The sequence below is a fragment of the Oncorhynchus nerka genome, linkage group LG2, assembly GCF_034236695.1.
Source record: "Oncorhynchus nerka isolate Pitt River linkage group LG2, Oner_Uvic_2.0, whole genome shotgun sequence".
In the NCBI taxonomy this organism is placed as follows: domain Eukaryota; kingdom Metazoa; phylum Chordata; class Actinopteri; order Salmoniformes; family Salmonidae; genus Oncorhynchus; species Oncorhynchus nerka.
The window spans coordinates 73,228,737-73,256,524 of NC_088397.1; the positions used below are offsets into that span (position 1 = coordinate 73,228,737).

Genomic DNA, 27,788 nt, shown 5'->3' on the forward strand with positions numbered 1-27,788 from the left:
ATCAATCATATTGAAATTCTAAAAGAATGAAAGTCAGGACACGCCCACTCAACCACAGTCAAGCAAATGGTGTGTGCCATGCTCCAGCTGCTGGTATCAACCAATGATGTATATAAACCCTGGATTGCTGATGCTATGTATTGGCCAATGAGAACCTTCGAAGCCACCGGTTGGTCATATGGCACTCCAAGAAGGAGCAGTCCTCCAAAAGAATTAATGGAATTCTACAGTATTTCAATAAGATATGTAATGGGCAAAATTACATGATAATGACATATTTTACATGCTTGTACACTTACACTACTGTTTAAAAGTTTGGGGTCATGTAGAAATGTCCTTGTTTTTGAAAGAAAAGCACATGTCTTGTCCTTTTAAATAACATCAAATTGATCAGAAATACAGTGTAGACATTAATGTTGAAAATGACTATTGTATCTGGAAACGGCTGCTTTTTTAAATGGAATTATCTACAGAGGCCCATTATCAGCAACCATCACTCCTGTGTTATGTTAGCTAATCCAAGTTTATCATTTTAAAAGGCTAATTGATCATTAGAAAACCCTTTGGCAATTATGTTAGCACAGCTGAAAACTTTTGTGCGGATTAAAGAAGCAATACAACTGGCCTTCTTCAGACTAGTTGAGTATCTGGCGCATCAGCATTTGTGGGTTTGTTTACAGGCTCAAAATGGCCAGAAACAAAAAAACTTTCTTCTGAAACTCGTCAGTCTATTCTTGTTCTGGGAAATGAAGGCTATTTCATGCGAGAAATTGCCAAGAAACTGAAGATCTCGTACAACGCTGTGTACTACTACATAGCCTATGGGCACAAACCCACCGTCGCTTAACCAGACAGGACTGGAAAAAAGTGCTCTTCACTGACGAGTCGCGATTTCGTCTCACCAGGGGTGGTGGGTAGGATTCTCGGTTATCGTCGAAAGAATGAGCGTTACACCAAGGCCTGTACTATGGAGTGGGATCGATTTGGAGGTGGAGGGTCCATCATGGTCTGGGGCGGTGTGTCACAGCATCATCGGACTGAGCTTGTTGTCATTGCAGGCAATCTCAACGCTGTGCGTTACAAGGAAGGCATACTCCTCCCTCATGTGGTACCCTTCCTGCAGGCTCATCCTGACATGACAATGCCACCTGACATACTGCTCGTTCTGAGCGTGATTTCCTGCAAGACAGGAATGTCAGTGTTCTGCCATGGCCAGCGAAGAGCCCGGATCTCAATCCCATTACAACTCTTTGTTTGCGGGGTTTACGCATCAGCCAAGCTTCTGGGAGAGTGCGATGGTTCTCTTTTGGCTAGTGGGAAGGCAACCATGAACAGCCATCCATGATGCTGTGGTGATTGACATTTAACCGTACCTGTTGCGGGTCCAAGGCTTAGCTGGCTTTTAGGCGCGCGATGGTGTCCTTGGAGTGGGTGTAGGCCATGATGTCCTTGTACTTCCACGATGCTAGCCCAGCCGTGGGCAGACCTAACCTGAAGGCAAAATCTCTCCGCGTCTTGAACACTGGTGGGGGGTTCCAGGGTTCTGAGAATGGGGGTGGCAAAATACTGTTCAAAGTAGCTGACTAGTTAGTTGTAAGGGGAGGCAATTTTTATCGCATGCACCAGTCAGTAAAGGAAGAGGTGGGGAGTATGGGATGTAGGTTAGAGGAAGTTGTGTAGAGTAGACTACGGTTTAGGCACACAGGTTTGAATGTCACGTTGTGGATGATAGGTCTGTGTGAGGAGTGTTTAGTGGAGGAAACAGTGGAGTGTGTGGATATTTTGTGAACAGTATGATGCAGATAGGGAGAGATTGTGTCAAAGGATTAGAGAGGCTGGTTGGTGTTTGGGTGGTGTAGTGGGGGAAGGGAAGTGGTGTCTAGGGCTTTATTTCACGTTCTTACTGGAACATGAATAATTACAATAATTTAATGTCGGTAAACCATGACTGGCCTTACACTCCAGTACAGTAGGTGGCGGGGTATGCACCTTAAAAGTTGGATGCGATCCGCCAACCCAATCCCGAAGCAGAAGAAGAAGAAGAATAGTGCAACGACCAGAAGTAAGTAACGTTATGCTTTAAAGGTGCCGGTAGATCGATGAATAGATTAACTTCAGGATCAATGAGCTGTAGACTACTAATTCATTTGTCAAAGTAAATTATATGTGGGAAGTAACTGGAAGGCATGAGCGTGGATCCAGTTCAGCCATGCATTTCTAGGCTAACTATCATGCTAGCTGGCTACTGTAGTTCCTCTGGCATACTTGTTTTAGGTGCAAAACTCGTACTAACGCACACTATTCTGATAGTTTTGGTCAGCATGGAGTTTCATTCATCAACATGTAATTTTGCCACATGTTCAAATTCCCCTAGGAGCAGTCCATGGCTTCTTCAGACGTCTTTGTTGCTGCTGCTCGAAAATGTCTACGAGTTGGAAAGAAACGCTTCTCTGCCACTGTGAGTCTGAACCTGGCTACTCAGGTCCTGGCTGTGGACTTGGGCCTGAAGCCCGCTCTGCTATATGACAGTAATACAGCGTCTGCAGAGCAGGTCCAACAGTATTTAAACTCTCTGCAGGCTGCACAACTTGTGTCTAAATCTCTCCAGACAGTGGTCATCAGTGAGAATTCCTTGATTGTGAACCCATCCCTAACTATAGCAAACTTGGAGGCACTTCTCTTGAGGAGGACTGTGACTGTGGTGGATGTATGTCACTCATTGGAGCAGCCTGCCATCACTGAGTTACAGTGGGGAGCCATCAGGGACATGATTCATGCTTTACTTGCTCATATTAGACAGTTTGGGCAACATTCTGCGATGAGAAATGTCCCTCACCGAATTGAAAAGAGACATTGTGAGGCATGGAATCTGTGTACTCTATTTGGGATTCTATTGGGCTACCCCTCCACATACTGGTTTGACCAGAGCAGGAGCTTTGAGAACTGCCTAGCTATGTCTCCGCTGGTGGTGACCAAGGCTGTGGCATCCTGGCAGGGTGGTGGTTCTGGAGTTGAGGGTCACAGGTGTTGCCTGTATTCCTTCAGCACCCCAGAGATGTTGCAGGCAGAGATTCTGTCAGTGATGGCTAGCTGGACTACACAGCTTCAGGAACGATTTCAGCAACAGACAATCTTCTCTGACCTCAGTGTGACAAGATCAACTGTCACCTTACCTTCTGTGGCTCTATGATTATAATGGCACTTTGTGGATGGATATTGTATGAAAAAATGTGACGGTATTTGTATTTTGGATATTGTCTGTAAAACAATTGATAAGCAAACATTGAAGCAGTTGTTCATGTTTCCAAACTGATTTACATAATCAATTTGGAAACACAATTTATTTAAAATATAAATGCATTTGTGAGGGAAGTTTACACCAATGACTACATCAAGCTTGTGGCTACAAACTTGTTGGATGCGTTGCATTTTGTTTTGGTTGTGTTTCAGATTGTTTTGCCCAATAGGAACTGAATGGTGAATCATTAATATTGTTTCATTTTGGGGTCACTTATTGTAAATAAGAATGTATGTTTCAGAACACTCCTACATGAATGTGTATGCTACCATGATTAGGAGTAATCATGAATAAATTGTAAATGATGAGTGAGAAATTAAGAGGCACAAAGATCATGATCTTTATTCCTGATTTTGGGGGAATTTAATTTTTTATTTAACTAGGCAAGTCAGTTAAGAACAAATTCTTATTTACAATGATGGCCTACCCCGGCCAAACCCTAACCCGGACGACACTGGGCAAATTGTGCACTGCCCTATGGGACTCCCAATCACGGCCGGTTGTGATACAGCCTGGAATCGAACCAGGGTCTGTAGTGACACCTCTAGCACTGAGATGCAGTGCCTTGGACCACTGTGCCACTCAGGAGCCCAAAATAGTATAATATGATCATCATTATTCATGATTATCTGTAATCATGGTAGAATCCACATTAGTGTTCAGAAACATTCTATTATTTTTTACCATAAGTGACTATACATTATTCGCCATTCACTTCCTTTTGGGCAAAACAATCTGACACACAACCAAAACAAACTGCATATGCATCCAACAAGTTTGTAGAGTCACAAGCTTGATGTAGTCATTGTGTGCTAGGAATATGGGACCAAGTACTTATTACTTTTTCAAATGGGTGAACTAGATGCATAAAATGCCTTCATTTCTAAACAATAAAACATATTTATGAAAATACCCTCAAATTAAAAGCGACATTCTATACTGTCGGCTCATATGAAACATTTGATCTCAAATCCAAAATGCTGGAGAAAAGAGCCAAAAACAGAGAGGAGTGTTTATACTAGTTAGATAAAATGGTGTACAGGCTAAAGGCGTATGCTTCTCAGCCTAAACAGTTCGGTAGAGTTCGCGTCTAGATTGACATTTTGTGACGGTTTTTGTTTGTTTTGGACTTCGGTGAGTTTTTTTTAAATTTGTGCTGTTTGGGGGCACAATTCTTTTCTGGAAGCAAGCCGAAGTTCTGTGCTGAAGTCTACGCCCCTTCATCGGTGATTGGTCAACAGTAAGGATTCTTCACTCTTTGTTGTCATTCAAAACAATGCAACTCGTTTTCATGCACATTGAATAATACTGCACCTGACATGTAATTAGTTAGATGTAAAATTGTGTGACTAATCTCTTTGGCAAAAACGTAAAAATGAATGAAAGATTTCTTGACTTATAGGTTAATTCTTTCTTCTAAGACTTTTGAAGAAGTGTATACTGGCTACGTCTTAAAATGTACAATGAGTACTTTTGCCGCTTTTATTTCTCTTTTTCAAGCAGTCTTAAGGAAGTATGTGAGCGCACTCGTTCGGGTAGCCAAGTCTGGCTAGGCACCAGCCGAACTGAAGTATGCTGACAACTTAAGTGGAAAGTAGAATAATAACCATTCATTTTTATGGATGATTGTTACTTCCATCAATATGGCGGGTGCTAACTTCAGAATAGCGCCCTGTCAGCCATAAAGCATATCCTCCATTACTAGTAGGGTTTCCCATAGACGTCATAGAAACAAGCTTCCATCTCTCCAGCCCAACGTCCTGAGGCTGATTGCATTGCTGCCTGGATGACCAAGAGGTAGAGCCCATTGAGTAGTTCAGTTGTCAGTGTCTATGGATTAGTGACCGGAGTCCTAGTAAGGCCATCTGCCTGTCTCTGGTCAGTGGGGCTGAATGACTGACAGTACCTCCCAACAATGAGCACGGCACTCTGCCAGGTGGTCGGCCCTGGTAGGCTCGTTGTTCAAGATGGCCATTGGGATCTTCTGGTCAGCTGCTGCCAGTAGGAATCTGTACCCGGAATACACCTAGAAAAAAACAAGGATTTGTGCCTAGTAGAGCTGACGAGACTAGGCACTGCGTATATACTCTGCGTGCTGCATAGGTCGCCTGTCTGTGCGAGCATAGAGACCCACCCCACCTGAGCGGTAGTTTGGGATGCCATACTCTGTGGAGATCCCAGCTCCAGTGATGACGAAGATGCATGAAAAAAGAAGGCACAGCTCCAGTGATGCACGAAAAAAGAAGGCCTCTAGCCGCTCCATTGATGGTGCTGCTGGCGGACACGAAGCTCTGGATACCCGCGGGAACAGATGATGTTGCCCGCCTCCCAGGGGCCGCACCACTCAGTGTCACTCAGTGTCCGGGGTCTCCTCAGCAACTGCATCTGCATTGAGTACATAGTAAGATTTATGGTTTTTGAGTGTTGTTGTTTTCGGATACACCTTTCAAAAAAAGGAACCTGTTGGGATCAAAGTGTTTCAGTGGGAATGTCTAAAGAGCAAATGTCACTCAGACCAGATGAGATTGTCAATTAAGGAACACATGACGGGCGTAATGATACCTCATCACAAGTTTGTTACATCTCTCATTCTAAATACAATATTATTAGGGTCACCAAGCGATAATTATAAAGCCAAGTTAGGAATTTAGGAGTTATCTGACTCAGTAATTGTTCACTTTGTCTATTACAGTATTCGACTGTAAACATACAAAACGCTTTAGTCAAGACTGATGTTTTGTTTACGAAATCTGGCTTATTGAACTCGTCATCAGCTGGGAACCCCTTCAATTTGATGAGGTTTTTTTGACAAGGTTAATTGGAGGGAAACCGATAAGAAGCATACAACCGCAACAGGCATAAAGTACACATTGAAAGGAGCTAATACAATTCAGTGTCATGTAACGTACCTTATAATGACACGAGGTACAGCATAGCTTTCGTTTCAGTACCATGGAGTGAATCCTTACCACCGCTACACTTGGCTATCAGCGAAGCCTTGAATGGCAGCGAAACAGTTAATTCGGCCACATTTATGCCTTAAAAAAGATATGGCTGACTTGCTTAATTTCTACTGACAATTGAGATGTACAAACTATGGCATAAGGGGACAACGAGCAGATAAGAGGCAATCTGTAATTTCGATTAAGACAATGAGCGAGCTAGGACAGACATAATCAATAACCTATTTGTTTTGCACTTTGGAAATGTACAGCGATAGTTTTCAGCACATGGGCCGTTCTTACAGTGTACTCCCTGTACACCAAGTCAGAACCGTAGGATAAATAAAGGGGGCATATAAGCAGACAATGAAATCTCTTACAATATTAGGCTATTGGTTACATGTGCACCACCAAGTCAGGACAGTAGGCTAAGTTATGAGGGGGAAAGGGACCAAATTATTAGGGTGAGGCACATGGGCTGCTAACAGCTTACTACACAACATACACTTAGTATTATTTTCTTAGCTACAGTATACATATCTCCCGTTAATGTTGATCCATGGAGGCAAAAAGGACAATGTCGGAGTTTAATTCAATAAGAGAAAAGCTGCGAAATGGAGAGTTTGAAATAAAGAGAATGGAGGGCCAGAAAAATAATATTTGGGAAAGATTCGGTGAAGTGGTAAAAGAAGATGATAGCAGTGCCAGTGTTGTGCCGAAATGCTTCCCCCTGACATAATTCTCCCCCCTAGTGAAGGGTCGTTCGCGAACGAGTCGGCTCAAAAATTGAGATATGAAAAATCTAAATATTTAAATTAATATAATTAACTAATTCAAAGAACAAAAAAATAAATAAAATAATATAGGCCTAAATGCTCAAGCACACACACATTCGTTTTGACTGTCTGCTCAGACGAACAGCCTCACCTGTTGTTCCTGTCAATCAGACACGCAGTGTCAACCAATGAACCAAAGATGCGTGAGGGAGGGCCGCGCTAACACTCAGCAGCTGAGGGAGGACAGCTGTGAAAACAACAGCTGGAAAATGAGTCGGAAGCACAGTAGCATTTGGATGCATTTTAATGATGTAGACAATGTTAGAGTACAGTGTAGAATTTGCCAAAACAAAATCTCATATAAAGCTGGTTCTATGCACAACCTACACCGGCATATGCGAACTGTGTACCCAACTGTGAAGCTAACTGTAGCGGAGCTACGGGAAACTTGTGGGCCTGCTAGTGATAGTGGTGGAGTCAGCACCTCCACACGTGGAGATGTATCCACTCAGTCAAGTAGGCCTACTCCACGACCCACAGCAATGCAATGTTCTATGGACCAGTTCATGCCAAACAAGGCCAAATTGATATTGCATTGGCTAAAATGATTGCCACCGATTTCCAGCCATTTTCGATTGTGGAGGACAGAGGTTTTAGAAATTATAGTAATAGTCTAAATACAATGTACACAATTCCAAGCAGGAAAACCGTTTCAAAATCACGTATTCCACAACTGTACGAGAGCACACAGGCTTCAGTGTGGGAAAGAGTTTAAAAAGCTACTGCAGTTTGCCTTACTACTGACTCCTGGACATCAAGGGTAAGCACTTCTTACATGTCGGTTACATGTCACTTCATTGAAGATTTTTCGTCTAGCTGTCTTCTGGACTGCTTTGAGTTCAGCGACAGACACACCTCAAAGAAATTGGCAGAGGAACTGTTGAGTGGCCAGAGAATGGCCAGTAGATGAAAAAGTGGTCTGTTGTGTTGGCGACAATGATTATCTAGATTTTTGTTTTAGATTCCGTCTCTCACAGTTGAAGTGTACCTATGATAAAAAAATTACAGACCTCTACATGCTTTGTAAGTAGGAAAACCTGCAAAATCAGCAGTGTATCAAATACTTGTTCTCCCCACTGTACACCCACATGTAATAATTTTTTTACGGCATACTGTGAAAAACTCTTGGCTGCTGGCTCTGTCACTTTCAGACATGCACAGAGCAGACTGAAAGGGAAAAGTAGCTCTTGACTTGAACCACAGGGGTTCTCTGTAAAGAGAGAGTAATCCAAAAGGCAGAGAACTCAAACAATACTGTGTTGAAAAGTTTAGAGAGGAAGTTGATCAAATCGATTGGTCACCTGTGCATAGTGTATGGGTAGACAGTGCCTTGGAAGCCTTTAAATGTAGATTCCTTGATGTGGTGAATGTGATGGCTACCATTAGATGGGTCAGGGTAAAGCAGAGATCAAGCCCTTGGTTTAATCATGCAACACAGTCTCACAATCAATTCATGCATATATGTACAAAATGCATTTCAGCAAATTATGTGCGTTTTTGTGCGTTCTTCTGGCTTAATTTGTGCGAAAAGACACAAATTTAACCAGTAGGCTACACACAAGCCTTTTCAACAAGGGGAAAACTGAGGATGGATCAACATTGTAGTTACTCCGTAATACTAACCTAATTGATAGAGTGAAAAGGAAGCTTGAACAGAATAAAAAATATTCCAAAACATGCATCCTGTTTGCAATCAAGGCACAAAAGTAATACCACAAAAAATGTGAAAAAGCAATTCACTTTTTGTCCTGAATACAAAGTGATATGTTTAAGTCTATGCTAGGTAAAGCTCCGCCTTACCTCAGCTCGCTGGTCACAATAACCACACCCACCCGTAGCACGTGCTCCTGCAGGTATATCTCACTGGTCATCCCCAAAGCCAACACCTCCTTTGGCCACCTTTCCTTCCAGTTCTCTGCTGCCAATGACTGGAACGAATTGCAAAAATCGCTGAAGCTGGAGATTTATATTTGCCTCACTAACTTTAAACATTAGCTATCTGAGCAGCTAACCAATCGCTGCAGCTGTACATAGCCCATCTGTAAAAAGCCCACCCAATCTTCCTACCTCATCCCATACTGTTTTTATTTATTTTTCTGCTCTTTTGCACACCAGTATTTATACTTGCACATCATCTGCTCATCTATCACTCCAGTGTTAATTTGCTAAATTGTAATTACTTCGCTACTATGGCTTATTTATTGCCTTACCACCTCACGCCATTTGCACACACTGTATAGACTTTCTTTTGTTTCTATTGTGTTATTGACTGTACACTTGTTCATTTCACGTGCAACTCTGTTGTTGTTTGTGTCGCACTGCTTTGCTTTATCTTGGCCAGGTTGCAGTTGTAAATGAGAACTTGTTCTCAACTAGCTTACCTGGTTAAATAAAGGTGAAAGAAAATGTTAAAAATCATGGGAAGATGTTGCCCAATCCAGGTGTGGAAAGCTCTTAGAGACGTACCCAGAAAGACTCACAGCTGTAATCGCTGCAAAAATCCCACTTTGTAACGCAACAAAATGTGGAAAAAGTCAAGGGGTGTGAATACTTTCTGAAGGCAGTATTTTATTAAATCATGTAAAAACACACTAACATATGATGCAATTTACAGTATACAGTAAAATAAAGGCCATTACAACATAGTCAAGTCAAACATAAATCTTACACAGCTGTCTTGCCATGCCATTCTTTCTGTTTTAGTCAAACTGATTTTCACCAAGATTAGGATAATAAATTCAAAAGCTACAATTGAAGAATTTCCATAAATCTTAAATCTATTTAGAATAATTCTGTTCTTATACTATAAAAACAACGAGTAGAGAATGACAAAAATATGGACAGGTATAGTCTCATCAGAAGTCCTTGTGCTCCTTTATATAGGTCTATGGCCCTCCTCCTCCTGACCCATGGCACTGGGACGGCCCTGGTCCTGTCACCTAGTGTGGAGTGATGAGCAGTAGCTCTGGAGGCCTACTGAGAATGGCCTGTTCCAGACCCTGTCCTGTGGCCGTGCTGCTTTGGAGGAGAACACTCTCTATCCTGTGGATCCTGGCAGCGTGGAGGATCATCACAGGCTTCTGCTCTGCCAGCTCAGCTGACAGTCTGCCAATACGCTCCTCCAGCTGTAAATGACAACACAAAGAGCATGAAATTAATCTGGAATGACTACAAAATAACAGGAAAAATTGTTGCATGATATAGCATGATTATTATGTGCTTGACCTGTTGTAACTTTTGAATGTTCTTGTTTTCATAGCTGAAGATTTATGGCTCAAATGAAATGATACCTCCAGAGGAATGCGTGCTAAATCAAAGCCATCCATTTAGTTATTCATCAAAAAGTGGATAGGAAACATGTTAATAAAATATTGCTTCTTGTTTTCTTCAAGGACTGGTGAACAGCCAGTAAAACGACAATTATTTTTGTTTATAAATCCTTATTTGCTTTGCCATTGTGGCCCGGTCATCACTTGTTACCACCGCCACAAAGTAATGAATCCAGCCTATTTCTAAAATGTATCTTCTTAAAATGTGATTTTAAACCTAACCTTAATACCACTGCTAACCATATGACTTAAAACCAAAAAGCTATTTTTTTTTTTAAATGAATTTTTACAATATAGCCAATTTTGATATTGTGGCTGTGGTAACTAGTGGAAACCTTGTGGCCCTTGCATATACTGTACCAATGACCTAAGCGTCTTCCCTTCAAGTCTTACCTGCTCCAACTCTTTGCGGATAGTGTTACTCTCCTCAGTTTCTCCCTCACTTCCACTCGTCTGCAGCCAGCTTCTCAACACTTCTTCAAGTCTTCGCCACGCCCTACACACATAAATCCATCAGAATGTATAAATGAGATCTATCAGAAATGTTAATCACAGAGCTGGGAGTCCTTACTGAAGTAGCTTGCGGTCCTGTTGGAAGCGCTGCATGTCCAGACGAATGTTGAGCAGCTCTCTGGTCCAGGCTAAAGTGGGATCCACATTCTCCTCCTCGGTTAACACATCTTCTCCATCAGACTCTGGCTGTTGATGGAGGGTGGAGAACTCATTGGGGGGCAGTAGTGAGGAGTCACTTTCCCATGAGCCACTAGGCTGCCTCACCTAAAAACAGATATTCTATAAAGAAATCTCATTGAAAACACACAGTAAAATGACTTTACATGTGTTTTTGGAATACAGTAACTTACCTTAGTTTGAGTGTGGGTGGCCATGAATGAGGAAGGGGGCAGGAGTAAGTCCTGGCCTAGTGATCCATGATGTGGGGCCATTGGGAAACTGAGATGGGGAGCTGGGTGTGCGCGTATGGGAGAGATGGGGAGGGAGGCTGTAGTAGGGTAAAGGTTCGCTGTCACTGGGACCTTGGTTTGATGTGGAAGAGGACTGGATTTTTTATGTAGAGGAGCTGTAGGTGGGAGCAGCTCTTTGACCGGGGAGTCAAGCAGATCTCTAGGCCGCCGTGGCTGCAGTCTAGAAGCACGCACCGCCACCCTGCACACAGTTATAGAGCTGCTGTAAGACTGAGCATAAGAATTAGAGACATAGTTTCCCAGGCACACATTAAGCCTTGTTCTGGACAAAAAAAGTGATTCGTATGGGGATTCTCCATTGAGCATTCTTTTTAATCCAGGACTCTTAATTGGTATCTGGAAAACCCTCCCATAATGTTCAGGGCCTGATGTTTGCATAGTAACTGTGCCCACTTACAGGTGGTTGAGGATGCCGTCTCCTGCTCTCTGCTCCACTATGCCACTCTGGGTCTGTGTACGGCTGTGGGTGCGGCACTCTGGGTCAGGGCTGGGTAAACAGAAGGTCACACTCTTGGGGGGCACTGCTATCGCTCTAGGCGGTCTCGCCCTGTGTGGTCCACTCAGGGCCCGCTGTTTCCACTGCATGGCACAACGCAGCACCACCCTCTGGAGACGCCGCAAGCTCTGTAGATCACAGACAAGACGGGCTTGATCCAGTGCCACACAGAGACACACAGGCAGGCAGGCAGACATACTATCAGATAATCAAACACAGCAAGTGCTCACACACACCTGCTCCTGGCGGTGCAGTGCTATGTTGGTGCTGAAGCTGCCCATGTGAGCAGCGTGTGTGAGGACGTGGGCCACTCCTTCCCTCAGCAGCTGATCTCTATAGAACTGGGCAGCCTGGGCCAGCCTTTCCTGCTTTCTGTCCTGCTCTGTGACCCACAGTCTCCAGGCCTCCAGCACCTAGATCAGAACACACCAAGGGATCAGACGTCTCATTCAGTATGTCTGATGAGTCTTCACTCTTCTATATGTTTCCACTATTCACCAGGGGGTGTCTCATTCATTATGTCTATAGAGTCTACTGTATGTTTTCACTTCAATTTCCTTTATTCTAGCTGTGGCCTGGATATCATCAATGAGGACTTTACACGCGCCAGCCTGGTCACAGATCTGATTGTGCGGTCTTGCTAACTCCAATGGTCATTGGCAAGAGAGCACAAAAAGATTGGGACCCAGGCTATACATCCACAGGGTCAACAGTAGTCATGCAGGAGACAGAATTCCTCCACTACAGACAAACAGAGAGAGAGAGGGATAATATCTCCTGTGTTTTAAGTTGGGCTGAAGGCCAGCTGCCAGTGAAGTATGTGTGTCCAGGTATTACCTTGGCCTGCAGACTGAGGGACCAATGCCAGAGGGCCAGTTCTGTCTGCTCAGCCTCTGTCCTTCTGTGCTGCAGCTGTGCAGGCCAGGACCAGAGGAGAACAGCACACTTAGATAACAGCCAGGAGTTCACCAAGACAATCAGAGGCTTACAGACCTACCATTGAATGTTTATATAATATAATAATCTGGCCTTTCTTTAAGACAGTAAACATCAGAAAATACTTTTTTTCAATTCCATCAATGTATTTAAAAGTGACTTGAACAAAAGTTCATGCAAATCTTGTCAAGGAGGCCTTTAATATTTGAAATAAGCATGTTAAAACAGGAATTCATGTTAAAACAGCAATAAGTTCACCACAATTTTCCAGTGTGCAAAGAAGAGCTGGCATGTCTTCTGTCTCAGCAGCAAGTGGCCTCTCCCTTTCATCACCTAGAGAAGGACCACATAAACAACCCAATACTAACACAAACCTACCTAGGATCAAAATGTATCAAATAGCACACTGCAGACTCAAACACAGGACCAAATGCAGTATCCATCTACCTTGTAGCTCTGCTGATGCTGCTGGTACATAGTCCATGATCTGAATGTTCTGCAGAGAAGAAAGTGGTGGTGGAGCCTTATGGCTTTCTCCATGCCTATACTGTCCTCCACAACCTCTCTGCTTCGCTCCCTCCATCTCCTGAAAGTCGCCTCCTGCCTCACTGAGACATAAAAAATTATGGCAATAGACTTCACATGTCAACGGGGGCTTTATTCAATGTGCCGGGAGAGTGATCTAACAGAAAATAGCATTAAATAAGGAACAAATTGTCTCCATCTGCTTCACTAAGAATTGGAGCCATAGCAAAGTATTTCTCTACCTTTATCCATGTGAGTCTGAGCCTTGCTCACTGCCTCTCTCTGCTGGTGACGGTTTGACACTGCACAAGATGTGGCTTTCCTCCATCCCAACAGCATCTGTAGGAAAATAAATTAGGCACATTTGTGGGTGAGCAGTAGTTATAGCCACGGAATCAGTCTTGGTAACATATGAAGCAGTAGATAGGTCTTACAGCAGCTCCAATACCTTAACCTGAACGCAGTGCTGGTAGTGGTTCTCTGCTCTCTTCTCTCTGCTGCTGGCTGCTGCCAACAGGGCTACATTCTCCTTCCACACATGCAGAATCCTCCTGGGAACACATAATACAAGTGTCAGTTAGAAATATTGCAAAATCAAAATTACAAGTAAGAGATCGTTGTTAAAGAGGTATAGATAGAGACTGTGACTCTATTTAGGTTGATACCCGAGGAAGTGTTTCTGATGTTGACTGTAGCGCTCCTCTACATGCTCATAGACCTGCTGTCTTCGGAGGTGATGCTCCTACGGGTGACAAGCAAAGAGATTACAGCACGTACCACAGGACACACACAAACCAACAAAGCGGAGCCCATTCCGTGTGCACCAAGCAGGTCAGAAGATGCATGATGACCAAATTAAATGTTGCTGTGCCAGTTTACAAAGCACACCAATATAAGTGTAGACTTGTGTCATTTATTACAGTTAATGTGAGGTCTGTTGTACCTTCCAGGCCTGTAAAGTGTGTTTGAGAAGTCTGTGTTCATAGTAACTGTCCATCTGATCCAGCCTGCTGTTCTTCTCTGTTCTGTGCTGGACATACTGACACATCAGACAGAGACAGACAGACACAATGTGGGATAATTACTCTGGACAAACCAAAGATTACAGCATGGCTAATGGTAGATTATGTATGGCAAAATACTGTACCTCACTCCAGCCACTCAGGGCGCGTCTCACACAACGCACATCACCATGTCGACCTGCCTGCTCCTCTCGTTTTCGCCTTATGAGATGCATACGAAAAAACACAAATATACAAACCAAACACACATATACATGAAGGATTAAGGCAAAATCTCAAAGGGTATTCAATTGTCAATCAAATCCAGTTGAGAATAATCTCCTGTTAAGAATCTGTAATATTTAGGACTGAAAACATCCTATATCATGTATACCGTATATGTCGGAGTACCTTTAATTGTGTATATCAAACGATATTTCTGTCATGTAATTCTGTGTATAAAAGTACCATGCATGTAAAATATATGAATAATGTACATGTAAAAAAAATTGTCCTCTCCGGAGGATGGGCCCACAAAAAAAGAAAAAAGAAGAATAACCTCACACTTGTCTACTTCTTTCTGAACAGGTTGATCCCAAACAGTCAGCATCAGGTCATTAAAGTAAAATACAATAAAAGTTGTAAGATATCATTGTGATCCTCACTGATATTTCAGTGAACTGCCAGTGGTATAGTACCTGTCCCGGATTATAGTGACATTGTCCTTCCACTGGCTGAGTGTGTTGTGGACTAGAGTACGGCGGTACAGTGTGTCAGAAGCTCTCTGCTTCTCCCTCTCCTGCTGTTGTTGCCTCGCCCTCCGCTGCCAGTGGTCCCAGGCTCTCATCAAACACGACCTCTCCTCATGCAGCAAGGCCTAAAGGGCAAGACAGGTGGGCCCCCTTCGGTTATTTGTCTGTACCATGACGGTGTGTTGTATGTATATCTTTGAGTGGTATTTTTGTGTGCGTGTATTGTGACTGTGTATTTTACCACCCTCTCAGCCAGTCTCTGCTCCTTCCTCTCCTCTGAACGTCCCCACCAGGTATAGAAGGCCCAAGTGTACTGATGCTGCCTACAGAGGGTTAGAGGGGGTCACACACTAACAGAAACGTCATCCTCACAAGGCTAACTGTATGTTGTTCATAATTACGGACCAGGATGTCTTGCTCCCAGGCAGACTAAATAACTTTTTTGCCCGCTTTGAGGACAATACAGTGCCACTGACACGGCCTGCAACGAAAACATGTGGACTCTCCTTCACTGCAGCCGAGGTGAGTAAGACATTTAAACGTGTTAACCCTCGCAAGGCTGCAGGCCCAGACGGCTTCCCCAGCCGCGCCCTCAGAGCATGCGCAGACCAGCTGGCCGGTGTGTTTACGGACATATTCAATCAATCCCTATACCAGTCTGCTGTTCCCACATGCTTCAAGAGGGCCACCATTGTTCCTGTTCCCAAGAAAGCTAAGGTAACTGAGCTAAACGACTACCGCCCCGTAGCACTAACTTCCGTCATCATGAAGTGCTTTGAGAGACTAGTCAAGGACCATATCACCTCCACCCTACCTGACACCCTAGACCCACTCCAATTTGCTTACCGCCCAAATAGGTCCACAGACGATGCAATCTCAACCACACTGCACACTGCCCTAACCCATCTGGACAAGAGGAATACCTATGTGAGAATGCTGTTCATCGACTACAGCTCGGCATTCAACACCATAGTACCCTCCAAGCTCGTCATCAAGCTCGAGACCCTGGGTCTCGACCCCGCCCTGTGCAACTGGGTACTGGACTTCCTGACGGGCCGCCCCAGGTGGTGAGGGTAGGCAACAACATCTCCTCCCCGCTGATCCTCAACACTTGGGCCCCACAAGGGTGCGTTCTGAGCCCTCTCCTGTACTCCCTGTTCACCCACGACTGCGTGGCCACGCACGCCTCCAACTCAATCATCAAGTTTGCGGACGACACAACAGTGGTAGGCTTGATTACCAACAACGACGAGACGGCCTACAGGGAGGAGGTGAGGGCCCTCGGAGTGTGGTGTCAGGAAAATAACCTCACACTCAACGTCAACAAAACTAAGGAGATGATTGTGGACTTCAGGAAACAGCAGAGGGAACACCCCCCTATCCACATCGATGGAACAGTAGTGGAGAGGGTAGCAAGTTTTAAGTTCCTCGGCATACACATCACAGACAAACTGAATTGGTCCACTCACAGACAGCATCGTGAAGAAGGCGCAGCAGCGCCTCTTCAACCTCAGGAGGCTGAATAAATTTGGCTTGTCACCAAAAGCACTCACAAACTTCTACAGATGCACAATCGAGAGCATCCTGGCGGGCTGTATCACCGCCTGGTACGGCAACTGCTCCGCCCTCAACCGTAAGGCTCTCCAGAGGGTAGTGAGGTCTGCACAACGCATCACCGGGGGAAAACTACCTGCCCTCCAGGACACCTACACCACCCGATGTTACAGGAAGGCCATAAAGATCATCAAGGACATCAACCACCCGAGCCACTGCCTGTTCACCCCGGAATCATCCAGAAAGCGAGGTCAGTACAGGTGCATCAAAGCTGGGACCGAGAGACTGAAAAACAGCTTCTATCTCAAGGCCATCAGACTGTTAAACAGCCACCACTAACATTGAGTGGCTGCTGCCAACACACTGACACAACTCCAGCCACTTTAATAATGGGAATTGATGGGAAATTATGTAAATATATCACTAGCCACTTTAAACAATGCTACCTTATATAATGTTACTTAGCCTACATTATTCATCTCATATGCATACGTATATACTGTACTCTATATCATCGACTGCATCCTTATGTAATACATGTATCACTAGCCACTTTAACTATGCCACTTTGTTTACATACTCATCTCATATGTATATACTGTACTCGATACCATCTACTGTATCTTGCCTATGCTGCTCTGTACCATCACTCATTCATATATCCTTATGTACATATTCTTTATCCCCTTACACTTTGTATAAGACAGTAGTTTTGGAATTGTTAGTTAGATTACTTGTTGGTTATTACTGCATTGTCGGAACTAGAAGCACAAGCATTTCGCTACACTTGCATTAACATCTGCTAACCATGTGTATGTGACAAATAAAATTTGATTTGATTTTGATTTGGAATTATAAACTGGGTGGTTCGAGCCCTGAACGCTGATTGGCTGACAGACCGTATACCATGGGTATGACAAAACATTTATTTTTACTGCTCTAATTACATTGGTAACCAGTTTATAATAGCTATAAGGCACCTTGGTGGTGTGCCAGTCCATTAGGACCTGATGGAGGGACAATAGAGCCCTGAGTACCAGTCCATTAGGACCTGATGGAGCGATAATAGAACCCTGAGTAGGCCATTAAGGACCTGATGGAGGGACAATAGAGCCCTGAGTACCAGGCCATTAGGACCTGATGGAGGGACAATAGAGCCCTGAGTACCAGGGCATTAGGACCTGATGACGGGACAATAGAGCCCTGAGTACCAGGCAATTAGGACCTCGTGGTAGTTAGCAAGTTGGGTACTACCAAAGCATGTCCAGAGTGCATTAAAGGAGATTACCGTGACACAGTGGTCACATGGAATTTTACTGCGGCCATGACTAATGACTGCCTGTGTGGTGGTAATATGGTCACCGCAACAGCCCTAGGTCGAGCGAACCTGTTGGTTCCAAGTGGAAAAACATCTAGACTGCGATTTTATTGCGAGTTGATGCTCCAAACATATTGCTCTGTATGTTTCTGCAGAGGCACAAGAGATAACATAAAAAAATGAGTTATCATCAGTCATGGGAATAAAGGTGCTGAAAACATGTTGGCTCAATATTTAAAAAGAAGATGGAGAACAAGGTATAGCATGGAAAATACCAGAGTTTCAGAACTGGTACAGCTGATTAGCGCTAGCTACAGCAACCACCAACAAAAAAATGAATATATATCAAGATATATAACTGTTTAAATGTTTTCCCCCATCACTATTGATAAGAGCTAGGTAAATGAGTAATATGTTTGGGAAGGGGATTGTACATACAAATAGCAATTGTTTGAGGATTTTCCCTTCTGATAGCTGGAGACTAATGTGAAACCAATCATGGAAGCAAACTGAAAAGTATAATAACATGACAGGCATTTCCGCCCCTTTCCCACAGTGAAGTATAAAATGCTGTGACTTTATGCACAATTTCAATAGTATGGCCTAAGCATTGCACAATGACAGTCGCACTCTCTCTAATGTTTTAATTAAATGCCCCAACTTTCTATTTCCTACTGTTCTATCATGTTAAATATTAGCCACTATCAGTATCGACCGTCAGTTGGCCACACATATTCAACTGCCGATTTACTGTTAGTTCCCTTCAGTTGGTACAGTTCGTATCATTACATTTCATTACATTGTTTCATTTACCTTATTTGCTTCCTCTGTAAACACTGCCACATCCGTGTGGTTGTTGCTGACGAACACTAATAATAGTTGATCATATTTAAAGTTTAAAAAATGTTGGCTAATTAAATCATTATGGAGCACAGACCAAGCCATAACAGTTTGAACCTGACGCATGGTGCAATGCTTGGCCGTGTCATCACACAGTTCCATGGTCAGCGCGAGCAACAGGCCAGGGTATACTACTACTGTACACTGTTCTCCCTATTATAATTCTATGTACATTCATCTTCCAACATTACCATGGGTTGAAGAACTGAATGTGGCATTTTTTTTATTTCGTGCCTGAAGGCTCTCCAAACCCTATTTCTCCATTAAGTAGCCTAGGGTCCATAAAAACCTCCTTAATCATACATATTGTGTTCTAAAACTGAGATAAATATGCACATGTTCTTATAACTATCTTTCATTGATCTCCAATCTGAACGCATCCTAATGTTGTGCCAATCAAATTCAAATGAAAGTTACCAGTATAAAAAGGGATTGCTTTAGAGAAATGAACAGAAAAACCAATTGAAGAAACACTCCCTAATCAAATTGGTATGCCACCCAGTGTGAGTTTTCTAGGGTTGATTTAAATGTATTCAATGCGTGCAAGAGAGCAACACCCACAAACCTTGTTACACATGTGCACAAGTATGAATACCAAAATGCGTAAAAAGGCATACATTTCCTAAGTCTAAATCGTCCACAAAGCATCTTATAGTAGTAGTGCTGATCTAGGATCAGACAAGTGACACCTTATCCTAGGTCACCACTAGGTCAGAAACAGGATGGAACTCACTTATTATGGAGTTGTGCAATCTCTGTCCTCTCCCTATGCTGTCTCCTCTGGCAGGTAAACTCAACCCATGAGTTAAGACACTGTGGAAAGATGTGGTCAGCAAACCAGGCCTCAGCACGACGCTCCAGCCCCTAAAACCACACACAGTCCACACAATGCCAATGAGAGGAATGTAAGCGTGTGTGTGTGTGCACATGTGTACGGGTGAGTGTACCTGCATGTGTCTGTGTTCAACAAGCTGCTCTCTCCAGTGGCACAAACAATTGCTCTGCAGTGAAGTGCTGTCAAAAGATGGCATTAATGAGATCAGAAAAACATGTATCATAGAAATAGCATTACTAATATGAGAAAGTGTATCATCAATTCATAAATGTGTGTGTGTATGTGTATGTGTGTGTGTGTACCTGTGGTGGGTCAGTGCCATCTGCATCTGCATCTGAAGTCCCTGATCTTCAGCTTCCTCAAGACGTTGCTGCCAGAGTCTCCAATATCTGCATGTTACCTACAGAAAACACACGCAGAAATGTTGTTTGAAAAACATGAATTGGGTGTCATACTTACTCTGTACTGTTAGAACAATTGTAATGATACTAATGCTGGGTGGCTTCATGGATATTAGCTACAGTATAATAACAGTTACAGTGTGATGATGATGCTGGACAGCGATGTTCTTGTTGAGACGATAAGTTTTGCTCCGAGTGACATTGAGGGTCAGACTTCTCAATCCAGTGTCCTGTAGTAGACAGAACAAGTTGAAGTGAGAGAATTAAGGAATACTCTATGGCAGTGGTTCCCAACTCCAGTTCTCAAGTACCCCCAACAGTACATATGTTTATTGTAGCCCTGGACATGCACATCTGATTCAACTTGTCAACTAATCATCAAGCCCTGAATGAGTTGAATGAGGTGTGTTTGTTCAGGGCTACAATGAAACTGTGTACTGGAGGACCAGGGTTGGGAAACACTGCTTTATGGTACAGTAACCAGTCTCTATGGATGTCCATAAACATTCATCAGATCAGTGCTCCTCCATCTTACCAGTAGATGGCGGTGTTGGTGTTGACTTGCAGCCTGGTCTCTTTCAGACTCCTGCATGCACATCCTCCTGTCTGCACAGGAGCTCAGGAAATGGTCAAATAAATTCAGAGAAGTATGATGTTGCAGTAGATGAGAAAAGTCGAGAATTGCCTTATGCTGTTCTTGTAGTAGTGTGTGACTCCACACCAGGCCCTGGTGTTTTACAATGAGTGTGTGTGTAGTAGGATACAGTGTCTCCAGTGCTCCAGTGCCCTGCGCTGTGTGCTGCGTTGTGCCAGTCTATAAGAAGCCTGCCCTCTGTCCACCTCTCTCTGTCTGCTCTGTAGTCCACTTTTCCACACAAACCAATACCTCCTGACCAACTGGAGTTGCCAGGCTCGCACCGCAACATCTGAAACACAGGAGCTAAACAATTATATAAGAAGGATAATGACAACAGAAGTAGTGTTTTTCACTGGAAGTTCTAGAGGATTTGAGAGTTTTGTGTTTGTTTTTGAGACCACCTAAAATGATCAAAATTTGTCAATATACAGTATGTTTCTGAAAAAATGTGAGTTTAATCCTAGACCAAAATGTCCAATGATTGTGACAGAAGACCAACAGTACATATGATAAATAGATTAACAGAAGATGGGACCTTGTGGTTTCCTCTTAGTTTGGCGGAGGTGAACATAGCTGATCCAGCCACAGAGCGCCTTTCTTTGCATCCCATGTATGTAGTGCAGTGAAGCCTTGGACTCCCTCTCTCTCCAACTACAGGCGAGCATGTACACTTCTCTCCACTGAAGCCATGCCTAAGACACAACAAACATACATGTTCAAATCCTTAAGTCTGTTGACGCACTCATGCGTCAATCTAAGTAATTTACTTGACAAAATCCCCATCAAAATCCGTCAGTTTAAACTAGAGATGTACGTTTTTTTGCATGGGCTGCATCTCAATCCTCAAGGCCTCTGTCGGCCTTCCGCATCTGTGTTGGAAGGTGGCCGAGCTACAGCGGTGTTTGTCAGACCATGAGACATCCTGAAAATCGGTCTTCTCACGAAAATAGTTTGGCCAAGAAACTAATTGGACCACTCTATGGAAAGCAGAGACTCTAACGATGGCGTTCTCCATTTTGCTCTACGACCTCCACGTGACTTGTCTGAAGGTAACCCATACAAATGAATGGAAGTATGGAGATTTGAGTTTTGTGCCAACAAAAATAAAGGGTTAAATATGTGTCAAAAAAACAAATATTGCCTTAGCTTTCTTATATCGCCTAGATATAGGATGGACACTTCAAAACCTTGTTTCTTATTATTACATTTTTTACTGTCTTTGCCATGTATGAATGTGTTATTGAATGGGTTTCTATGGGCTATAGTTCTAAAGGCCAAATTTGATATTTTATCAAATAATTTAACATGTTCTTTTGATACCTACAGGGGTCCTAAAATTCCAAATTAAATAGCTAAATGATCTATGGTATGACCATCTTAAAACAATCCCCCCCCACCCCCGGCTTAGATGTTAGTCCAATAAAATGTAACATTTTAATTCACCAACACCTAAGGAATGGTACGGATATGTGTGGGATGTACAAGATGTGCTCTACTCACTCTGCCCTGTAGCGTCAGAGCCCAGTGCTGCAGTGCTTGGTCCTCCATAACACAGGCATCATATCTCCTCTGCAGCCCAGTCTGCCACACAGTCCACATCCAACTGTATTGGGGGAAATACTCATAAGCATTAACACAGGTTGCCCCCTCCCCTTTCACTTACATTTAATCAAATGGTCAATCATATATAAATCAGTCACACAATGACTGTGTATGCCGGAAGTTCACTAACCTCCGAGTGACTTAGTCAGTGTATTGTTCCTGATTCAAAGTAATCCAAAATAAATAAACAAAACAGCATTTATCAGTCATAATGCCTCACCGTAGAGCTGTGAGTTTCCGGAACTGAAGAGCAGATTCTTGCATCCTGTGTTTCATCCTCCTCATCTCGATGTACACTTCCCAGCTGTCCCAGGCCACACGCTGACACCACCTCTCAGCTGGCATACAGGAGAAACTCTAATTACTGCTGTGACTCCTAACATGCCCTGCCAGCCACTACTGCTGGGGTCCATCATTTTCCAGAGGGAGACATTCACCTAGATTAATACCGAAACCACAAAAGCCAGTCCATACCAAAACATGTTGCTTTTTGGAATATCCTCCTCTCCTCCTTCTGTAAAGACACAAACCTCTGCCAGCCATGGAACACCTGGTTATATAGATAATATCTACAACACAGGAAAGACAACATCATCAGTTTCCACATTGGCCAAACTATTGTTGGCTGCCATACAGCGCCTTTGGAAAGTAGTCATACCCCTTGACTAGGGAGGTTGCAGTCCCACACAGGCAGTCATGACCTCAGTAAAATTCCATGTGACTATTGAGTCAAGGTAAGCTCCTTTTATGTACTCTGGACTTGCTTTGGTACTACCCAACTTGCTAACGACCATCAGGTCCTATTGGTACTCAGGGCTCTATTGTCCCTCTTAACATTGATGCAAATGAAATCAAAAATCACATCAAACACTTCTCATCAAAACAGTAGACCTATCATACATTTAAAACTCACCTCGCTATGATGATCAATTTGAAGAAAGAAATTCAACAACAGGTTGAAACAGTGTAAAACATGGTTGTTTTGGATGTTGTTTCAAAGACTAACAAAAATAAATGGACAGCGCTTTCTAAGGTAATGATTCATTCAAAACACCCATAGGAATATCAGAGCTTTTGCATATGCATAGGCTTATGTGCCCGAAAAAAAACGGAATAAAAATGATGATTGTTCCATTATACAATACATAGCCTACCACATATTACACATGGCAGAAAAACATAAAACAAAACTGATTTAAGATGTCTTTGGTACATAATTGGTCTAGCCTTTGAGTGTGGACTATATTATTATGCATACTGGATGGACTGGTTACCTTATGCTACGCTCCAACATTTCTATCCATGAGTCTGGGAGAGAACGTATAGCCCTAGGCGATGCTGTTGGGTCATTGATTGTGCAGGGCGACTTAGTTAGCCTATAATTAGTGAAATTGTATTTTGAATAGCCTAGTAACAGGGATTTTATTATATTTTCATAATTCATTGGGTGACACATTACCTTTAGCTATACAGAATATAGAATCCTCTCTCCTTTATTCCTTTCTCGAGCGTACAGACAGGATGTCAACAGTTTAGTGAAATATGTTTTGTTGCAAAAACATGTTACTAATGATGTTCTCAAACAGATTTCACTTGGTTTCCCAAATTAAGCACTGAGTAGCTGCAGGAACAAGGTTGAAGAGCCCATGGCAAACAGAGTTTGGGCGGAGTATCACCTGTCAGGCAGCGAGAGCATGCTCCTCAAACAGTGGTTGATACATGGAGTGAAATAAGTGTTCTTATATTTCTCAGCTGCTCATATTAAGCACATGCTCCCGCGATTAAACCGAAGTAGCATACAAAACGGACAGGTGGGAAAGCGCGCGGCTTCCATTCGCTATTCGAGTGCATTTAAATGATATGTATTTTTTCCCCCTGCCCCTTTGATAATGGGCAATTCTAAATCAGAACAAATTTCATGACTGCCACAGCCCTACCCTTTTCCACATTGTGTCGTGTTAGAGCCTGAATTCAAATGGATAAAAAAAAAACTCACCCATACACACACAATTCCCCATAATGACCAACTGAAAACATGTTTATAGAAATGTTTGCTAATTTATTGAAAATTAAATACAGAAATGTCTCATTTACATAAGTATTCACAACCCTTTTCTATGACATGCCAAATTGAGCTCAGTGCATCCAATTTCCTTTGATCATCCGTGAGATATACGGGTGAAGGAGTCAGCCTGTGGCCAATTCAATTGTTTGGACACGATTTTGAAAGAAACACACATGTACTATATAAGGTACCACAGTTGTCAGAACAGAAACTATGTCCAAGGAACTGTCCATAGATCTCCGAGAAAGAATTGTGATGAGGCATATCTGGTGACGGGTATAAAACATTTTGAGTGTTGAAAGTTTACAATCGCACGGTGGTTTCCATCGTTAGGGAATTTTAAAAATATGGAACTACCTAGACTCTGCCTAGAGCTGGCTGTAAAACCAAACTGAGCAACCGGGCAAGAAGGACCTTGGACAGGGAGGTGACTAAGAACCCAATGACATAACTACAGAGTTCCTTGGCTGAGATGGGAGAACCTGCTAGAAGGACAACAGCCTCTACAGCACTTCACCAATCTGGGATTTATGGGAGCGTGGCCAGACGGGAGCCACTCCTGAGGAAAAGGGAAGGGCTTGCACGCCTGTAGTTTGCAAAAAGGCACGTGAAAGACTCAGATCATAAGGCAAAATATTCTGTGGTCTGATGAGACAAAAATGGAACTATTTGGCCTGAATGCAAAGTGCTATGTCTGGAGAAAACCAGGCACAGCCCATCACCCGTCTAACATTATTCCTACTGTTAAGCATGGTGGTGGCAGCATCATACTATTGGGATACTTTTCAGTGGCAGGGACTGTGAGACTAAAGATAGAGGAAACAATGAATTCCAAATACAGGCACATCGTTGATGAGAAACTGCTTAAGAGTACAAATGACCTTAGACTGGGGTAAAGATTTACATTTCAACAGGACAATGACCCCAAGCATGCAGCCAAAGCAACGCTGGAATGGCTTCACAACCAGAATGTTAAAGTCCTTGAGTGGCCCAGAATTGAATTTCATTGAAAATCTGTGGAAAGACATGACGATTGCTGTTCACCGCCGCACTCCATCTACCTTAACAGAACTTGAGAATCTGCAAGGAAGACTGGGATAAAATCCCCAAATCCAGATGTGCAAAGCTGATACATACCCAAGACGACTCAAAGCTGTAATCACTGCCAAAGGTGATTCTACAGTATTTAATTTTCAAAAAAAAATCAAAAAGCATATTTTTAAGGTTGTCATTATGAGGTATTGTGTGTAGATGTGTGAGAATTGTTTTTTTTTTAAATCCATTTTGAATTCTGTCTAGCACAACAAAATGTGGAATAACTCAAGGGGTATGAATACTTTCCGAACACACGGTACATCCCAGCAGGCAAAGCTGGTTGCAATGACGTCATTAAGTCCGTAAGTACTGATGGGCATGTATCGTCACCCCACAACTGAGCAGCAGCGGATAGAGACAGACACTGACCTGTAATGGCACTCTGCCCTCACTGTGAGGCTCCACTCCCTCCTGGCTGTCCACCATTCATCCTTCCAGCCCCCCTGAGCCCGCTGTAGCACCACTCTGCGATGGTGAGACCTAGAGATTGGAGAAGGTAATAATCTTCCAGTTAGAGAACTCAGGCTACACACAGTGGATATATTCACAGCATCAGTGCTTGACTTGGGCAGGAGCTCACCAGAGCGGAGTACCAACAACTTAAATGTTCTACTGCTTAAGATCCTCTTCCTCTTATAGAATATTAGCTTAAAATTATTTTGGCGCTCCTGCACCTAATTGTACACAGTACATCCACCCAAAATGAGTACCAACAACTATTTCAGTCCAAGTCAAGTACTGCATAGCATCAAGAGCTTTACCAATGTTATTTTCCCACTATCTGACATTGTAATCCATTAAATTCAAGCAGTGATGTAATCTGGCTATTCCTCCACAGGACTGAGAAAGTGCACCTGGCTTTGTAAGGATGAACACGTCCAAAGGTCTTCTGCATCCATAGTTTGAGAAACTTCCGTGCAAGGTGCCTAGAAGACAAGAGTTTAATCTCAGGGATGGACAACTCGAGTCATGGAAGGGCGTTGTGTGTGCAGGCTTTTATTCCAGCCCAGCACTAAACATACCTTAAATATACTTTACAAAAATATAAACTTACGGTGCAAAAATTTCAACGATTTTAGTGAGTTACAGTTCATATAAGAAAATCAGTAAATTTAAATTAATTCATTAGGCCCTAATTTATGGATCTCACATTTACGGGCAGGGGCGCAACCATTGATGGGCCTGGGCGGGCATAGGCCCATCCACTGGGAGGCCAGGCCCAGTCAGACAGAAATACTCCTCAGTTTTATCAGCTGCCCAGGTGACTGGTCTCAGACAATCCTGCAGGTGAAGACACCGGATGTGGAGGTCCTGAGCTGGTGTGGTTACACATGGTCTGCGATTGTTCCTGCAGTCAACATGCCAATTGCACGCTCCCTCAAAACATCTGTGGCATTGTGTTGTGTAACAAAACTGCACATTTTAGAGTGGCCTTTTATTGTCTCCAACACAAGGTGTGTAATGATCATGCCATTTTAACAGCTTCCTGTGAGGTGGATGGATTATCTTGGCAAAGGAAAAATATTCACTAACAGGGATGTAAGCAAACTTGTGCACAACATTTTTGAGAAATAAGCTTTTTGTGTGTATAAAACATTTCTGGAAAATGTTATTTCAGCTCATGAAACATGGGGCCAACCCTTTACATTTTGCGTTTATATTTTTGTTCAGTAAAGTATAATCAGGTGTGTTAGTGCTGGGATTAAACAAAAGTCAACACAGACTAACGTTACAGCCTTCAAGTTCAAGTCATGGTCGATTGAATCTGGCCAGTTGGTTTATTTGAGGGGCTACTTCTCACCTTATTCTCAACTCCTTGAGTCTTCCACCTCGGTTCCAGGTGTATCCGACTTTATAACAAGATATAACATTGCGTGAAGTAATTTTTGCACCAGTTATATTTGACTTTTGGGTTCCTCTACCTCTAGAAGTCATTGCCACAACAGTTGTTGAGTTAACCACCTGAGAAAGCTAGCTACTACCACTGACCGTCAATCAGAAGATTGGAAACTTCTTCAACTTCGTTAGCTGAACACACTGGCATTGCCGAACAAAAACCCCCTAGCATTCTCTTCATTATGAATAACGTACCATGCATGACTTTTCCTCATTCCCTAACCAGTTTCAAGTCGACAACGCAAATTGAACCGTTACAACCGCCATAGAAAACGCAAACAGTGTTTTGTTCAGTGAGGTATATGAACGGTTTTGTTTGTTAAATCCAACTGTCGCGCATACATTTTACCGCTGTGAATAGGAAGAAAATAACTAAGTACTTCCGGG

At 43.1% G+C, this 27,788-nt stretch overlaps 2 protein-coding genes across 6 annotated transcripts; one reads left to right on the plus strand and one right to left on the minus strand.

Moving 5' to 3' along the window:
• The first annotated feature begins 1,200 nt into the window (after positions 1–1,200).
• On the plus strand, positions 1,201–10,467 carry lg2h1orf74 (linkage group 2 C1orf74 homolog). Its single transcript, XM_029681459.2, has 2 exons — positions 1,201–2,062; positions 2,375–10,467. Exon 2 carries the CDS (start codon positions 2,384–2,386, stop codon positions 3,188–3,190), a length of 807 nt encoding a protein of 268 aa, XP_029537319.1. The 5' UTR covers positions 1,201–2,062; positions 2,375–2,383; the 3' UTR covers positions 3,191–10,467.
• Positions 9,619–27,770, minus strand: sfi1 (SFI1 centrin binding protein). Of its 5 annotated transcripts, none has more exons than XM_065002430.1 (29): positions 27,307–27,770; positions 26,360–26,431; positions 25,875–25,985; positions 22,820–22,914; positions 22,566–22,683; positions 22,244–22,346; positions 21,279–21,435; positions 20,871–21,032; positions 20,642–20,712; positions 20,244–20,336; positions 20,008–20,105; positions 19,818–19,884; positions 19,604–19,683; positions 15,340–15,421; positions 15,045–15,223; positions 14,493–14,568; positions 14,289–14,384; positions 14,011–14,087; positions 13,794–13,896; positions 13,588–13,684; positions 13,268–13,428; positions 13,079–13,153; positions 12,722–12,796; positions 12,121–12,297; positions 11,786–12,012; positions 11,269–11,569; positions 10,977–11,182; positions 10,799–10,901; positions 9,619–10,201 (listed from the first exon to the last, which is right to left on the minus strand). In XM_065002430.1, exons 1-29 carry the CDS (start codon positions 27,438–27,440, stop codon positions 10,016–10,018), a joined length of 3,582 nt encoding a protein of 1,193 aa, XP_064858502.1. In that variant the 5' UTR covers positions 27,441–27,770; the 3' UTR covers positions 9,619–10,015. The 5 variants fall into 5 exon arrangements, with proteins under 5 accessions (XP_064858502.1, XP_064858498.1, XP_064858504.1 ...); XM_065002426.1 differs by having other exon boundaries at positions 15,343–15,421; positions 19,604–19,734; XM_065002432.1 differs by having other exon boundaries at positions 10,977–11,104; positions 19,604–19,734.
• Positions 27,771–27,788: the final 18 nt, after the last annotated feature.

Excerpts from the sequence above, each read along its gene's own strand:
- lg2h1orf74 (XM_029681459.2), top strand. The coding sequence starts at position 2,384 with ATGGCTTCTTCAGACGTCTTTGTTGCTGCTGCTCGAAAATGTCTACGA.
- sfi1 (XM_029681502.2), bottom strand. The coding sequence starts at position 27,440 with ATGACTTCTAGAGGTAGAGGAACCCAAAAGTCAAATATAACTGGTGCA. Across the intron at positions 22,347-22,565 it reads CGGAAACTCACAGCTCTACG|TTGGATGTGGACTGTGTGGC; the intron begins GTGAGGCATTAT and ends CCCCCAATACAG. Across the intron at positions 12,013-12,120 it reads CACTGCACCGCCAGGAGCAG|AGCTTGCGGCGTCTCCAGAG; the intron begins GTGTGTGTGAGC and ends TGTGATCTACAG.